This window comes from Leopardus geoffroyi, chromosome C2 (genome assembly GCF_018350155.1).
Source record: "Leopardus geoffroyi isolate Oge1 chromosome C2, O.geoffroyi_Oge1_pat1.0, whole genome shotgun sequence".
Classification (NCBI taxonomy): Eukaryota; Metazoa; Chordata; class Mammalia; order Carnivora; family Felidae; genus Leopardus; species Leopardus geoffroyi.
In genome coordinates this window covers 68,369,586-68,387,222 of record NC_059333.1, presented here as the reverse complement: position 1 = coordinate 68,387,222, position 17,637 = coordinate 68,369,586, and the positions used below count along the sequence as shown (strand labels likewise).

Sequence of the window (17,637 nt, the reverse complement as noted above, 5' to 3'; positions counted from 1 at the left end):
CCTTCCTCCCATTCCCCACAGCCTGCTGCTCATGGCTTCACCTCTTGCATCCGCCATTTTTCATTTACATATGGGTCTCCAACTCCATATGAGGCCCTCAAGAGCAGGAACCAAGAATTATTCATCTCTGTACCCATAGCACCTAGTCTGGCACGTAGTAGATATTTAAGAGTTTTGATTAATGAACAAAAGCAGGGCCATTTAGTTTTACCTTTATAAGAAATAATTATAAATTTGATATAAGAATAGCTCTTTCTTGAATCCTTATCATGTCTTAGATACTATATTAAGAGCTTTGCAAACATTATCTCATTTAATCCTCTTAGAAATCATATCAGGTAGCTACTACTTTCTCCATTTTACAGATAAGAAAAGTAAAGCACAGGGGGTAGTAACTCAGACAACCTCAGATAAGTGGTCAAATGTTGGAGCTAGAGTTCTGACTTAGTGACCTGTGCTCTTATTTAACCATTCTACTACCATGGCCACAGAATAGCGAAGGCTTGGAATTGGGAAATTTTCTTGTCCTTCTGAAGATGACTCCTCCCACAGACCTTGAAAAGCATTCATTTCCTGCATCCCATCCACTTACCCTCCCACCTACGTGATGACCATGAAAGTACTAAGGAAATATATTGTAAAGGAGATAAGTGAACAGGGCTGCCTGGGTTCAAATCCAAGAATTTATTAGCGTCCCGGCACCTCTGTCTCCTCAACTGTAAAATGAGGAATAATAATAATGATGATGATGATTATTAGGTAATAATATTTACCTATTATTATTAGGTAATGATTATTATTAATTAATAATTAATAATTATTATATTATTAGTATTATTATACTATTATTAGTATAATTATTATTATACTATTATTAGTATAATTATTATTATACTATTATTAGTATAATTATTATTATACTATTATTAGTATAATTATTATTAGTAGTATATAATTATTATATTATTATTAATTATTAATTAATACTTATTATATTATTAGGTAATAATTATTAATAATAATTATCATTAGGTAATCATTATTATTATTATTACCAAAAGGTTGTTGAGGAGGTCAGTTGGTTAAGCATCCGATTCTTGATTTTGGCTCAGGTCATGACCTCCTGGTTTGTGAGCTCGAGCCCCACATCGGGCTCCACACTGACAGTGTGAAGCCTGCCTGAGATTCTCTCTCTCTTCCTTTCTCTGCCCCTAGACCCCTCTCTCAAAGTAAATAAACAACAAAAAAAAGGTTGTTGAAAAGAAGAAATAAATACATGTACTGAGCTTACCATAGTACCTGACTGATAGTATCACTATATGACTGCCTGCTATTATTATTACCTTCCAATAAGTCCAGTTTGGTAACACGTATCAATACTTCTCCCAATAAGATAACACATGTGAAAATGCTGACTCCTCTGCCTGGAATCACTTTAATTTTTTTCTTTTAATGTTTATTTATTTCAAGAGAGAGAGCATGAGTGGGGGAAGGGCAGAGGGAGAGGGAGAAGAAGAGAGAGAATCCCAAACAAGCTCTGTGCTGTCAGCCCGATGTGGGGCTGGATCTCACAAACCAGGAGATCATGACCTGAGCTGAACTCAAAGTCGGACGTTTAACTGACTGAGCCACCCAGGTGGAATCACTTTAACAACCTTAGACTTTAGATTTCTATTTGGGTGTGTTGTCTCTGTCTCTGTCCCTCTCTCTCTCTCTTTCACACACACACACACACCACTCATACACTAAAGTCTGATTTACTGTATATATCAGAATTTAGTTTTAAAACAAAGTTGCTTCTCTTTCAAAATAAAAAAGCATCGATATTAACTTGGAGTCCTCTCCTACTAGCTACTGGAAAGAGTCCAACTTTCAAAGACATTAGCTGGATGTCTCAAATCCCAAAGTGTGGTGCAAAGAAAGATTGGTAAATACAGCATGACTTGATCTTACCTATACATTTTTGAAAGGTAACTACAGCAACATCAAAATCTCGTATTACTTCCACTTGAAAATCATCATTGGACAGGCCACTTATGTTCTCCACTAGCAAGGTTAACATTATACCAGTTACATTTGCCTTGAGATTTTCAAATGCAACCAAAGAGGAAATATTTTCACATTCTTCTGAGGTATCTTCCACTTTTCCTGATCTTCTGTTGAGAGAAAGTTTTGTATCCAATTCTTCGGACACATCTGATTTTAGAAGGACAAAAAGATACAAGATGTTATATTAATCTACCATGGTCTTAGCAAAGTAAATTATCTTAAGACACTGTCCTCTTTCCTTCTCATTCTCTTGGCTAACTCAAACAGATTTTAGAAAGCTTTTTGCTTAATATAATTAAAAGTAAAATGGAGTGGGGCACCTGGGTGGCTCAGTTGGTTGAGTGTGCAACTTCGGCTCAGGTCACGATCTCACAGTTCATGAGTTTGAACCCCGCATCTGGCTCTGTCCTGACAGCTCGGAGCCTGGAGCCTGCTTCAGATTTGGTGTCTCCCTCTCTGCCCCTCCCCCCACTCACGCTCGCGCTCTCTCTCTCTCTCTCTCTCTCTCTGTCTCTCTCTCAAAAATAAGTAAACATTAAAATTTTTTTAAATAAATAAAATGGAGCACTTAACAGTCTATTGTTATTATTAAGTTTGATTTTATTATATCCTTTCCTGCCTTGTCTCTCTGAGGAACCTGCCTTTTGTAGTATTTGACACATGCTTCTATCAAGCACCTTATTATAGTTATTGAAGTCAGCTTCTCAAAAGCAAGGGATATATTTATTCATCCTGTATTGCTGGCACATAGTATATTCTTGAGGTTCAATAGCATTTGCTAAATTGGAGATTTACTGCTCGGGCCACTGGAGGAAAGCGAGAATATCTTACGATGCCCATGTAACACGTTATGCTCTGAAAAGTATTAAGTTTTCATCACCGAAGAGAAAAAAAGGATACTTGCTGAATGACCAAGGAAGACACATAGAAAGTAAAATTGCCTAGAGAGCTGTACGTATATGTCAAGCTCAGTGAACAGCAATCACCCCAGCCAGCTTGTTCCTCTCTGCTGTTGGCCCTAAGTGAGTTCCATCTCTGCATCAGGTCAGTCTCACTCAGACCTCACTCACTCACTGCAGCATGATGTGTATAAGATCTTTAGACGTTTTGCGAGTGACTATTCAGTTGGGGCCCTTATTACATTCAAGGCACTAGAGGTGTACAGAGGGATGCATACACAAAACATGAGATACGGAACTTACAGATTTTTCTCATGGAGGCATACAAGAAAAATGACAAAAGGAACCGACATTTGTAAAGGTTTATTATGACAGAGTAAAATGCTCTGTGCTCACCAAATCCATTTTGTTTTCTCTCTCAGCAACATTTCCCAGACTTCCCACAGTCAAGCTCATGTGGCTAATGGGATACGTGTGGAAGTGTGAACTGTACTTCCAAGCCCGGCCAGTACAAATCTCCTTTATATGACTCTCCATTCTCCCTTGCAGTGACTTTGGAGGCCACATATCAATAGTAATATTGTCAAAAGATGGAAGGAATCTGGGATTCCTGAATGACTGTGAAGCAGTCTAGACTCCCCCACTCCCCAGCTGCCAACTATATCGAGCTATGATTTAGGAGGTTGTTTGTTACCCCAGTCGGATCACCCTCACACATACTCCTGTTACATGCTAGATGTAACACCACACACACATATACACATTCATGCCAAGTAAAAATTGGCTTGAGGATTCAATAATAACCTAAATTATCTTTCAATGAGACAGATGTCATGAAGCAGGAGGACTGCTGAGCTGGGATGAGGTTGCCTGAGTTCAAGCCCTGACTCAGCCACTCTTTAGCCATGTGACCTCAGGCATGTCTCTTTACAAAATGAAGAGCATTGGATTAACCGAATGGTTAGAGCCTTTCCAGAGACATAAGCTTCTACGACTATTAGAAGCTCCATCACAAGAGAGGCTTGAGGCTTGGTTAACTGCCAAATAAAGAGCATCAACAATCCATCCAGGAGTCCGAGAGAGAAAGAATGGGGCTGGGCTGCCTTGGAAAGCCTTCAGAGAAAAGGGGAGGCTGAGTGGATCTTGAAAGCTCTCTAGAGTGTAGGTAGAGAGAAGTGGGATGGAAGGGGTCGTGAGCAATAGAAGTACAGGCAGGGTGCTGTGACTGCCCCAAACTACTTAGGAAAAGGTGATCTGACTGATGAAGCTCAAGGAGCACTTGTGTGCAGACAAAAGTGAGGCCAAAAAAACCGTCTTTGTCCAGAATGTGGTGTGGACTTTATCTTGCAGTTGGTAGTAAGAGTGAGTTGTGGAAGGCTTCTGTGATAAGGGTGACAGGATATTCAGCAATAGTACAAAGGGCTGGTCAGATTTCAGGGGAAGGACATCAGAGAGACCCCAGATACAGGGCACTCCTGCCATGCTGGATTTGTGAGGTAATAATGGGAGTCTGGCATAAGGGAGGGACAGATGAGGAAAACTTACATTGATCGTCTCTGTGACCGATGTCTGTGAAGGCTTAAAGAGGAGAGACGACTGAAGTTTCTAGTAGGTGACGGGCAGACTGGTTGTGTACTTCAAGAGAAATAAGGTAGCCGGAAAGGGTAGGAGGAGGAAGATGACACAGGTAGCTTCAGACATGGTGGCTCTCACATATTTTCCAACAGGAAGATCAGACACAAGGTCTGGAATTTAGAAGAGTCCAGGCTGGAAATATAGATTTGAAAAAGCCAGAGTTTGCTGACCACAAGGGCCAGTGTTTCTCTGCTCTTGTGTGTCTCTCTTCTACAGGTTCTTCCAACTGCTGGTTTCCACCTTTCAGACCCAGCCCAACTCTGCTTCGCCGGGAATTGAACATTAGCTCAGGGCTCACATCCCCTGGTGTTGGTGTGTGGCTTGATTGACCTATCCTTACTCTGCCAACTGCTTGTCCATCTCCAACTTCAGGATTTTGTGCATGCCCCATGCACTCTCAGGGCAGCATTCTCCGTTCTTATCGTTCCTGAAATACGGGACCTATTAGGGAACCACCTTCCACCCTGACTTTGCTCGTTCTGAAAACTATCTATACCATCCCAATTAATTTCAAGAGTTCTAGCCTTAGGCTCACTGTTAGGATTCAGTGTGGAGTAACCATTCAACAAAGGACCTCCTCTTATGTCTCTTAAAGGGGACCATTAAGTATTTTGTCAAAGACTGCCCAACTTCCTGGCTGGTGACTATCATTAGAGTCTGGGTCATGTAAAAACAGGCTAGCCAATGAGTCTAAAATCTCCAGTATGATGAAAATTCCACTGGTGGGTGGGGCTGGATGGCTCTTCCTTATACTTACTCACTTGTACTTGGGGTTATAAGTGAATCTGAAATAGTGCTGACAAATCAGTTAAGACACAGTGAGGGTAAAATCTATGAAACCGTAAGAAACACAGACTCGATTAATTCTAGACCCAGGAAGTGGTACAGATATAAATGTACCAGTATAAAACCACTTCCTGGTCTAAAATTGAGTTTGAGGGTACAACACATAAGGCATTTTCCAAGAATAGATAAGGATTTAGGGGGTCACAATGAACACCAGGAGTTGTGTAAGCCAGTTCCATATCTGAAGAATAGAAAGCAGGAATTACTCCAAACAGACAAAAAAAATTCCTATCTTATAAGAATCATGAGCTTCTAAGAAAACCATGCATCCTAGATTCTATAGTTTCATAGCATGTTAGATGAAAACAATCTATACATCCCTATCTAGTCGGTTTGCCAAGTAAAGGCAGCCCTCAGCTTAGTGCTATTTTCAAAAGAGAAGGTTGCAAACCTCTAAACATGTTCTCAAGACAATTTCAATTTTAGAGGACAATAATTTATACAGTTTTTGGAATTCCTTTTGCCTAAGATTTGGGTATATACATCATTTTATCTCTCTTACTCAGCCATTCAGCATAGGTCCTCATCCCTCCCCTTTATAACAGCATGCTTAGCCAGGAAAACTAATTGCTTCTTTAGTAACTGGCAGGTGGTACTACAGGCCAAACAGGTGGACACAGGTGAAGCAGCAGGATCCACAACAGCTGCTAGGTTACAGGCCGTTTCCTACAGCAGATGGGATGAAAAGAGCTGCTGCTGGCCTGGGGGGTGCTGCACTCACATCCTGCACCCAGCACTTAGAAGCCTTTGTCCACCCTCCTGTTGTGGCTCCAGAGGACAGCACCCTCCACACTCAGTGCTCAGAAACGGACTTAGCCACATACGGCACCCACTGACACATCATGTCTTTGCTTCTTGATGGGCTCTAAAGGTTGGCTTATCACCATCTCCCAGGCACCTCTTTGCTTCCCTTCAATTGCAAGGTGTCTCCCAGTCCCCACAGAGAGAGCTGTTTCCATGCTTCTACCTGAGCCCTAAGATCTCAGGGGGTTTCCCCGATGCTCACCCTGAGAACAACTGGCCGAGAGTATGTAGATAAGGCAGCCTGAGGCGTCTCTAAGCTGAGCACACCCTGCTTTGTGAAGTCAAGAAGAGAAGGATGACCCCTGCAGGTGCCATCTGTAATGAAAGCCAAAACTGCTGGCGAAGGCCACCTGTCTCAGTTCTTTGACCTTACCTGGTTCTTTGACATGTTCTTTGCCTTCCGGTTCCTGAAATCCAATAGACAATAGAGTAGCATCAATAAATTACTAATAATTTCTTTACATTGAGAAACTGTCCCTGGGGACTGGCCCGGAGGCGTAGGGTCAATAGAAACAATAATAAAAAGCTCTAGCAATTATGCTGTTGAATGCACCCCGTGTGTAGTGTTCTATCTACTTAGCTCCAAAATCATTGGTCAAATGAGTCACAAATAACAGAAATTCCAATTAACACCAAGCGTTTGGGGTATGGAGCGGGCCCTAAATCTTTTCCCCCATTTAACATGTATTGAGTGTTTGCTATTAACCAGCACCGGGCCAGATGCTTTACAGAGGTTGTCTCTTTAATCCTCACAACAATCCAACAAGGTAGATACTATGACTATCCCATTTGACAGTCAAGGAAATAGTACATGCAGTATGGATCACTGTCCCCTCAAAGTGATGTAAAGATAAAGCAAACAGAGCAAGTTCCAGGTTAAAAGCACCCAGGACAAACAAACCCAAAAATTTATACCTTCAAACCACCCTTATTACAATCTGAAAATTCTGACTTTTCCGAAAGTGCCTAAAATCAAACAAAAAGCGCCCTCTCCTTCATTATTCCATAACTACCTCATGACCACTCTCACTCCCTCCACATCTGTAAGGTGCTTTCTACTCCAATTTGATTTATACTTCTCATCCCACTGTATTCCCCATGTTGTGATTCCCTTCCCACACACCTCGGCAGAACATCCTACTTCCCTTTTACTCATGTTTTGACTTACCTTTGTTGGAATTTCCCCCTCAAAGGCATCCTGGACCTTGTCTGGGGTTGTGGGCAACTGGACAGTTAACTTGAATGTTCCTTTTCCTGGCCATATTAACTCATGGTTCTTTTTCTCCAGAACTTTTTGCCAAACTGAAGTTAAAAAAAAAACTGTCAAGAAATTTTTATTCACAAAATTACTCCATGATTTCCAGAGGGTTTCATCATCATCATTCAATGGCTTGGTCATTTTCCCAAGCGAGTCCTTGTGTGGTGAAAAGAGGAAAAGTTTAGCAAGTAGACATGGATTTCAATTCCATCTTTATACCTACTTTTTTTTTTAAACCTTGGGCATGTTCTTTAATAAGTCTTACTTACACAGCCTCAGTCTCTTGTCTATAATAAGTTATTAATGAAGACTGTCTTGTACAAGTGTTGTGTGTTAAAAAACATTATAAAGAACTTAGTTCAGTACCTGATGTTCAGTAGGCACTCAGAAAGGTAGCAATATTTATTCCACAAATAAAGGAAAGTAATCAAAGCATGCCTCATTGTGAGCCAGTGAAGATTGGGTGCTGGGACATGGCATGATGACAGCTGTGTTTTAGGAAGGCTACTTGAGTGACCATGAGCAGAATGGCCAAGTGCCTAGTGCAAAAGATGTTTCACTCAGTTCTTTAACCTGTGATAAGAGCCTCACATCCAGCAATAAAAGGAGTAGAAAAGAAGGGAGGGGAGAGATTAAAAAAAAAAAAATAGAATTAGCATTCCAGGCAGCTGAGCTGTAGTGAAAAAACTGACCAATGAACATAGGAGTCCAAAGACTTGGATTCACATTCCAACTCTGCCCAAAACTAGATGAGTGACATTGAGAAAATATCTTAACTTCTTGAGTCTGTTTCCTCCCTTAAAGCAGTGCCTGTGAATGAATTTTGTAACACCCACAAGAGTTATGCAAATGTAGGTTATAATTATGAGGAACGGCCAGAGAGAGAAAAGGAAAATCTGTACCTAAGGCCACAGAAAATAGGGAATGAGTGACTTTAGAGGAGAGGAGATGTGGTCAAAAGAGCTAGATGGTGCAAAGAGGTCAGGGTGAAGGGGAACCTTTGAAAGTGCCCTATTACTCACAGATGTAGCTCTGACATGAATGTTGGGCTACCATGTTGTATTCTGATGTGGATGGTCTGAGAGGCCAAGGATATAGGGAATCATTAAGAGGAGCTTGAATAACTTTCCCACCTCACGTATCCATGAAGGGGTAGGAGAAGTGAGGCCTTAACTGGATACTAACTTGGAAAACAAGCCCCATTAACAACATGAGAAGGAATGCCAGACTCTAATTTCGCTCTTTATCAGGCAGAAGAGATTTTCACACGGACTCTTAAGGGGCTGTCCTAAGCTAGAGTGAGGACTGACGACTGGATAAGACCCCTGAAGCCTTAGAACAAGCCAAGTTTTATAAGCCAAGTTGTCTAGAGTCGTGGGCTTCTGTGATGCATTCCTTTTATTATTCCTTAGACTTTGGTAGAGTCCTATCTAGGCATCTAAATGCCAAAGCCTGTTCTCAGATTGTGCACAATATGTACGGCACCATTATTTCAAGAGAGCAGGCAGGAGCAATATCAGTAAGTGATCTGCAACAAGGAGAGGTGAATCTGGGAGGAAAAAGAGCTGAAACTCTGATGTACAGCCACCCTTACCCCCTGAGGACAACCTCCCTTCTGCACTAACTTCAGACCACCTACATTTAATTTACTTAAGGAGACGGGTTTCCTTACCCCAAAGAGACTGAAAATAATCAGGAGCCAAATTATGACCAGAAAGAATGATAAATGCACACATCTGAAACACGGATTAAAGTCGTATTAGTCAATTTATACTTGATGTTTCAGAAATTGAGTGAACTATTTACAAGTAAGATACAGCAGGGTGCCTGGGTGGCTCAGTTAGATAAGCATCCAGCTCTGATTTCGGCTCAAGTCATGGTCTTGCAGTTTGTGGGTTCGAGCCTCACATCAGGGTCAGCTCCTCGTTGTCAGCTTGGGATTCTCACTCTCCTCTCTCTCCCTCTCTCTCTGTCCTTCCCCTGCTCATGTGAGCGTGCGCGTGCACACACACACACACTCTCTCTCTCTTCAAAATAAATAAACTTAAAATAAATAAATAAACAAACAAATAAATAAAAGTAAGGTATAGCTTCCGAATACTTCTGTTTGCTATGCATTAATTTCTATAGAGAAGTGCTGTTGGGTTCATTCTTATTATGTGAATTATATGGATAAAGTTGTGCTACACTGTGGGCCTACACCTGTTGAAGCCAGTTCCTAGAGTGGAGGGTGGAGGGAATTCCTGCAAAAGAAAGAACACCCGGAGGACCCACTAGGGTGGGTCAACCATTATTGGCAAATTTCTGATAACCTGTTACAGAGGCAATGGTTCCTCTGGTAGGAAACTGAAACTGAATAGGAACCCTTCCCCTCCCCCCAACCACCCAGGGTCTTTGTCCGTAAAAGGTTTTGAGTTGTACTAAGTCTGAGTTGTCTGTTTGAGAGGGGCCACTACTGTAGCCTGGGGATGGAGGTAGGGGTAGTGGGCTGGGCAATGTGAGGAAAGAAGCCTGGTAGGGACACTGAAACCATTTCTGTTTTCAGGGCTGGAAGAGAATGATGTTATCGACACAAAATCGTATTTTGCACTGTTGATATTTTTATGCCATTTGTAGTTTCTGTAATCACATTCATTCAGGGTTGTCAACAAACAGGGTTTCTCAAACTTTAGCACACCAGGGGCACCTGGGGTGCTGTTTAAATGTGCAGATTCCCGCTGACCCAAACCCAGGTTTCCTAAATCTCTAAGAGAGAGCTGGAACTATGTCTGTTTAGCCTGCTGTGAGTCAGATGCAGAGGTCTGTGGCCCCAATTTGAACTACTCACGAGGATAACGGGATTCTAAAGGAGAAGGAAGAAGGGTCCCTAAGGGCCAGGCTCATATGATGTGGACAGTTGTAATCAAAGTGGTAAAACTCCTTGAGGAAAATGAAACCCAGGGGACACGGCTTACATTGCACAGTTGCCCTCTCAGCATTCTTTGGTGAAATTAATCCTTGGAAAACTTGGTACTTTGTTTTCATAAGGGCTGTGAGCCTAACAGATCTCCTGTCCCCTACCTGCCTCGCCTTTTACACACTTAGTTGTGGACCCCTCTTCTCTCTGGGTTTCATTCTTTCCTTTTTGGATCTCTGCCTAGAGCATTCCAATTTCTCACATGTAAGCCTCATTGCCTCTCCTCTGGATCAAATACTTGTCCAAATCCAGCGACAGGAAGCTGGAAGCAGGGGTTGTCCACATCATTTCCTATGAGAGTCCAAAGGAAAAAGCGAATGCTCTGGGAACAACAGGTCACAAGCCTCTCAGTACAGACCCGGTAGTGTTTTGAACAAGCACATTGGTGGGTGCTTATCTGCCCCCTTTCCTAAGGGTGACAACAAACCGGAGGAGGACGAACTCAGCCACTCAGCTGCCTGTGGGGGAGGAAGCTTCCCACCCACAAAGCTCAAAACTCCCAACCCAGATCAACTCAGAATGTCACCCCTACCCCCAGGCCAAGGACCACCATGAAACCAGGGGAAGAGGTACCAACGCACCCTCAACAAAGATTCTGCGTGCTGATCAGCAGCACACGGCCTTCTCCCTCCAATAACTTTCTATATTTACACCCAATGTGATTTTAGGCAGCACTTTTGCCCCCAAGTGACCCCAGAAACACTGGGAGAAAATCCCTATGACTCCTCACCTAAAAAAATAACTGAAGAAAAGAGATTGTCTCTCTCCCTCCCTCTCTCTCAGAGCATTGACCTCAGTTACCAAATCCAGAATACCACACAAATACGTATCTTCCATCCCCAGGCTGATTTTCATTGTTCAAGGACTCGCTTGTCCTCACCTAGAATATTGCATGACTCTCCTAAAAGTTCAGATTTCCAAGCTCTCTCCCAAAAGAAGTCAAAGTACTTATTTTCAACCAAATTTATCTCCTGAAAGTATATTTGGACATGCCTCTCCCCTGCCAAGGGGGTGGAGGGCGTTCCTACTCTTTATGGTATCCTACAAGGCCCCCTACCATCTCAACTTTCTCTTAGCCTGAATTTCCTGCCCACCGTTTCATAAGAAGGAGGTTTAATAACAGAAGGCCTAAGATTTTTAAAATACGGGTGTCTCCTTCATGACCTTATGAAATTTCCCAGACCCCACGTGTTATTTTAGGACCCAGTCTGCAGACCTTGCTTGTATGCAGGGATTAGTAGACTTGCTCGCTACTCAAGCCAAACCTCCCAGAGAGCGCCATGCATGTTGCCTGAAGATGCCTTGTGCTTTCCTGCCCCCTGCACTGCAGCCCACGTGCTCCCATCTGAAGAGCCTTCCCCAATATTCTTCCTATCAGGAATTGAACTGGCTTTCAGGAATCAGTTTACATGTGATTCTCCCCGGAAGCTTTCTCTTCCCTTAAAATTGTGCTCCCATTAACCTCTGGAGTTCTAGAACAGCTGCTTTAATAGGAAGGAAAAAACTGCAATGGACTTGCAACTCTGCCACCAACACACTATGTAGCCTTGTAAAGTGAGGTGAATAAAGCCGCCTGTCAACTCCTTTCTGTTTCTACGTGCTCCATGTTGAACTCACTTGCGCGGTTCTGCCGCCACCTTCAGGCAACACCGGGAGCGCCTAGAAGCACAGCGCCCCTCGCGCGCTTTTCGTCGGTCCGGCAGCCCCTCGCCCTCCCTCATGGCTGCTGCTGGAGCCGGGAGGATTCTCCCGCTGCAGGCCCCAAGCCCAAGTTTACCCTGGGGGAAGACCCTGGTTGTCCCATCTCACACCCATCCCTCGCGCCCCTCACCGTCCTCTCGATGGAAGAACACTAGGAAGAGCCCCGGCCTGCCCGGTTCCTGGCGGACCTCACACTCCCCGCCTCCCGATCTCTTCGGGCTCTGGAAGTACATCTGCAACTTGGTGCTCAGGTTCTTCGGGGGGTCGGGGCCCCAGGACCCGTCGACCAACAGCGGGACGGAGCCTGACACAGCCATGGTCAGCTCCGCTAGGCTGCCTCTGCCGCCCGACCCACCCCAGCAGAGGGCGGCTAGTTTTGCCCCTTTCGGTTTCGTTTCCCAGAAGACTCCTCCCTGTCTTTAGTTTTTGGCCTTTGGCTCTGAACAGCTGTCCCAGGATTGAACTACTTACCGCCGCCCACCCAGTTCTTCACCTTCAGCTCTGGCCCACAGCAAGTGCTGGGCATCGCCACTCCAAGCATCTGGTCTTCCTCCATTTGTGCACCTGCGTCCCAAAGCTCAGGCACTGTGTGCCACTCACCCAAGTCACAGCCGAAACCAGCATCTTTGAATCACGCACAATACCTTTTGCAAACAGAAAGCTTCACTTTTTCTGGAGGCCAGCATTTTACGAGAAAATAGAATGTATTGGCAAACTGTGACTCTTTAAAATGTGTAATGGAGTGCCCAAATAGGCCCCAAACAAATCATAAGAATTTTACCTTGCTTTTCTTTTGCATTTTGTTTGCAGATCTGTTAATATTATATGTCTAGAAATTCAGAAAGGGAGGGCCATACGTTCACAGTTCTTTGTGGGATATTTATTAGGTGCCATGCCCTTGGGATGGTCTCAACGAACATGATTCCTGCCCTCACTGAGTTCACACAGCTGTGGGGACATAGGAATGATGACTGTGCAGTAGGTGCTTCAGGAGGAAATATACAGGTATTCCTGGAACAAATTAGGAGGGCTTCTAGCCCGGTGTAAGAGCTCAGGGAGAATTTATGGGGAGGTGACATGTGACCCAAGGCCAAAGGATGATGGGGTTATCGATGCTAAAAGTAAAAGTCAGTTATTTTAACCAGCAAAAATGGGTGTATTTGGTAATAGCAGAGAACTACAATTCAGGGCAAGCAAACTACTGCAAAAACCATCTGCTTGTCCAACAAACAAAACTGAGGACAAGAAGGAGGAAGTTGGGAGGGGTTGTTTTGCACACAAGGCTACTGGAGAAAGCAAGAGTTCAGGGTGATGACAGTTTCTCATTGGCTGAGTGGCTGGGGTAGTCAGTTTCCTGCTGGGGCTCGTCACCGATAACTCTCTCCTGTTGAGTATTCTTCTGTTGGGGTCTGTAATTGACAATTCTGCCTGTGACTGACATGGAGTGATATGCCGAGACAGCTCTTCCTTCTGGCCTCCCAGCTCCATTTCAGTGAGGTTTCCCTTTATTAATTTTCACAGGGGGATAACCTTGGAGGGCTGAGAAGGGAGGGGTTCCCATAATGTAATTTACTTGTATAGGATCACTCTGGCTGCTGTGTAGTCGCTGGAGTAGAGGCAGGGAGGTCAGCCAAGTAGCTACTGTAGTTTCCCAAGTGAGGGATAAGGGTGGCTGAGAGCAGGATGCTGACAGAGGAAGACCTTCTGAGAAAGGGTGACATTCCAGTTTGACATTGAAGGCACAGCTGCAGGACTTGCTGAAATATGTGCACAGTGGAGAAGATGCTAAAGTATGACTCCATGGTTGTCCATGGACAGCCTAAGCAACTGGCTAGACATAAGGGCATCAACCAGATGGGAGCATCACCTGTGGCCAGGAATGTGGGAGGGAGGCTAGCAATGTATGTACCTTTGACCCGTAATAAAATAGGGTGTCGGAGCACCTGGGTGGCTCAGTCACTTAAGCATGTGACTCTTGGTTTAGGCTCAGGTCATGATCTCACAGTTTCTGGGTCCAACCCCTGCCTTGGGCTCTGTGCTGACAGTGCAGAACCTGCTTGGGATTCTCTCTCTCTGTCTCTCTCTCTCTCTCTCTCTCTCTGCCCCTCCCCTACTCTCTCTCCCTCTCTCAAAATAAGTAAACAAACTTTAAAGATAAAATAAAAATAAATAAAAGAGGGTGTCAAGTGAGAAGAAGCAGTTATCATTCAAAAACCACCATATAAGGAAGTATCTTGTGGACTGCGGGGACCACATGCACTATCTCCTGGTGAGGAGGGAGGAGAGGGACATGGCAGTGGACAAAGGACTGAAAGGAAGGGAAGGAAGTGGAAGCAGCATGCACAGTCAGCTCTTTCCAGAAGTGTGACTGTGAAGGAGTTAGCAGTGTATGGGGTTATAGGATCAGGGAGCTGTTGTTTTTGTTTTCTGGCTTTAAAAATATTTTAAGATGGCAGAGTCTTAAGCATGTTTAATACTGGTGGAATGAAGGAAGGGATGGTTGAAAATACAGGTTGTGGGAGAAGGTGGGAGGGGGTTCTGGACGCATTAGCCTCAGGCAGGTAACACTTTTCTCACTGCACCAGGACAGGAAGAGGTGGAGAACAGAGGTAGGTGACTATGGGGGTGCCTGGGTGGCTCAGTACATTGAGCGTCTGACTCTTGATTTTGGCACAGGTCATGATCCCAGGGTGGTGGGATAGAGCCCTGTGTCAGGCTCCATGCTCAGCATGGAGCCTGCTTAAAATTCTTTCTCTCTCTCTCTCTCTCTCTCTCTCTGCCCCTCTCCCCACTCGCACTCTCTCTCTCCCTAAAATAAAAAAATTAAAAAAAATTTTTTTTAACGTTAAAAAAAAAAAAAAAAAAGAAGTAGGTGATTCTGACTGACTGTTGGTGGGAAGCTATGGGGATTCTCCCTGGGGGATCTGTTTGCTTCTTGAAGGAGGTGGTGAGGTCTCAGGCACAGCCAAAATTAGAGCGGCTTCCCCTGCAGGATTGGACCTCACATGTTGTATTTTAATCACAATGAAACTAAATTTCAGGGTGAAGAGAATCAAGGATGGGCCAAAAGAAATTACTGACTGGGCTTTTATTCCTGCTCAGTAAGTAACAATGCTGAACTGTAGGCGGGTGTTTTCTCCTGCCTCCAGCTTTCTACCTGCAGGTGGCGCACATCATCCAGTCCACCGCACCCTGGACCCCAGCAGGGGAGGTGGGGAGGACACAGAAGGGCCAGGGCATAGCTCTCACCACACTGTGGTGACTGCTTGCCCCAGGATGCCTCACCCCAAACAACAACTAAAATCAGCACCCTTCTTTCCCCAGAGTTTGGGATTCCAGAACTGGGCAGTTTATCTTTTTTTCCTTACATTATCATTATACAAGAAATAGAGTGAAACTGAAATCATTAATTTATAGTGGAATTTTTATTTGGCTATCTCTGGATTTTTTTTCAAGAATTTGGGGCACCTGGGTGGCTCAGCCAGTTAAGCATCCGACTCTTGATTTAAGCTCAGGTCATGATCTCACAGTCGTGAGATTGGGTGCCATGCTGAGCATGAAGCCTGCTTGAGATTCTCTCTTTCCCTCTGCCCCTCTCTCCACTGCTCGCTCTCTCTCTCTCTCAAAAAAAGAATCTCCTTAATTATCAGCAATGTCTTAGGACTGCTCAGACTCAAACCTGTTCATCATCCCTGGATGGAATGGGAAGGAGTTATCAGAGGATCAGGATGGCAGGTCTTGAAAACCAAGGAAAGAAAGTTCTAGGAAAAGCAAATTGCTCATCATCAGCCCCTGAAGTATTTGTCTTTTATCCTAAATGGTTTTGTCCCTATTCACTTGTTGAGTCTGTACCCTACCCCCTCCCACTGTGTGCTTATCCTCTCTTGATTCTCTATCTCCTGAAACTCATTTCCTTCCAAGGAAGCAAGTCCTCTCAGGGCCTGGGAGGGAAGTGGGAGTGGCCAACATAGAAGAGGCTATGTCCACCTATGAAAGGTGAGACGAAATGGAATCATTTATGTCGGGTTTTAAATTGGAGCTGGAGGCCACTAAGGAGGTAGGCCTTATGCCCGTCCTCACTGGGTGGAACTTCTGAACTAAGCCAAACCACAAATACTCCACGGACTCTGCATAAACACCTACAACTTCCTACATAGCTGACTTTTGCTCAGAGATAGCCTGAGCAACCAATTAGGTTTAACCAAGACTGGTTTTCTGCCACCAACACCAATCAAAATTCTTTGTAAACAACATAACAACCTTCCATGCTTTGTCTTTAAAAACCCCAGAGTTTTGCTCCCTAGGGAAACAATATTTGGGTTGCTGCCCAAATCTGTGTTGCCAGAATTGCAATTTTAAGACCCCAAATAAATGCTTTTGTTATAATTCTGTTCTGCCTCTTTTCCTGGTCAACACCCCTCATAGCTTCAGCTGATCTTGCTATAAAACCCACATCTGCATTTTGGGGCTAACTTCCCTTTCTTTACTTCATCTAAATTTCTCCTTTCAGCTTCTCTGCAGACTTCTATAACTTAGCATCAGGCTCCTTTCAACTTCTCTACAAAAAAGCATCAGGCCCCCATTTCTCCCACTGAAGTGTATTTTGGGGAAAGGGTGGCTTTCCCATCTCTTGAATCAGTGAGTTGTGAGTGCCTCATGCTCATCTCTCCACCTCACTTTGGTCCTGAGGCTCCTGGCCCAGTTCTCTACAATAGAATGTGACATCAGAAATAAGGCAAGCCACCCTCTGTTACCACTCCAAATTCAGTCCTCAGGGGGAGTCACCAAAGGGACACACCCAGTTTCTGGCCTCACTCCCTGTATTCAGGTCCCCTTCAGAAGCTTTGTGTGCTTCGAACTTCCACAGGGTAAGTCCCTAATACCCGTCACCCTGCCAGCATAGTAATCCCTAATGATACTTTTTCCCAAATAGGAGTCATATAGGTTCACTAACATTATCATTGGGTGGGAAGTAAGAGTTCAGAGTAGTCTAGATCTAACAAGTCTGTGCGAGGTGAACAGTAAAGCAAAGCAACAATCCTTCCTGGCCTCTGAATCAGACACACATGCATGTCTCAAGACAGGCATTAACTCTCAGAGATAATACACTCTAGATCATATTTTAAAAGAAAAACATAAAATATTTTACTCCCATATCATACAATGCATGACCTCCCCCAGTGACGTGCTGTTAAATATTGAACAACCAGCTCTCTGGAGAAAAATAGTTTGCACATACATTTTGGTTTATTATACATTTTGTGGATATAAAGATTGCATAGCACATACTTTGCAAATAATAATTAAATATATAATCCTCTTTACTGTAAATTTCAAATAACCAGTTGATCCTCACAGAACGTTTCAAAGATTTTTGCCCAACTCTTATCTTTGTAGCCAGCCTATGGTTGCAATTATGAGTGAGTATAATTCTTACATAAATGTTGGTTGATGCTTCTGTTTACATTAAGTGAGATGAAAATGAAACA

General features: G+C 43.8%; 1 protein-coding gene across 3 annotated transcripts in view; it reads right to left on the bottom strand.

Annotated features, from left to right (window-relative positions):
• PARP14 (poly(ADP-ribose) polymerase family member 14) overlaps window positions 1-12,554 on the bottom strand; it is a 45,478-nt gene extending 32,924 nt beyond the window's left edge. The window contains exons 1-4 of one of the 3 annotated variants that reach the window (XM_045502267.1): window positions 12,279-12,554; window positions 7,402-7,535; window positions 6,607-6,640; window positions 1,954-2,196 (exon numbers count right to left, since the gene is read on the bottom strand). In XM_045502267.1, coding sequence (XP_045358223.1) covers window positions 1,954-2,196; window positions 6,607-6,640; window positions 7,402-7,535; window positions 12,279-12,465 — 598 coding nt within the window. In that variant the 5' untranslated portion in view covers window positions 12,466-12,554. Of the gene's footprint in view, window positions 1-1,953; window positions 2,197-4,493; window positions 5,011-6,606; window positions 6,641-7,401; window positions 7,536-12,278 lie in introns of those variants that run through there. The other 2 variants (XM_045502265.1, XM_045502266.1) reach the window with 2 other exon arrangements.
• Window positions 12,555-17,637: the final 5,083 nt, after the last annotated feature.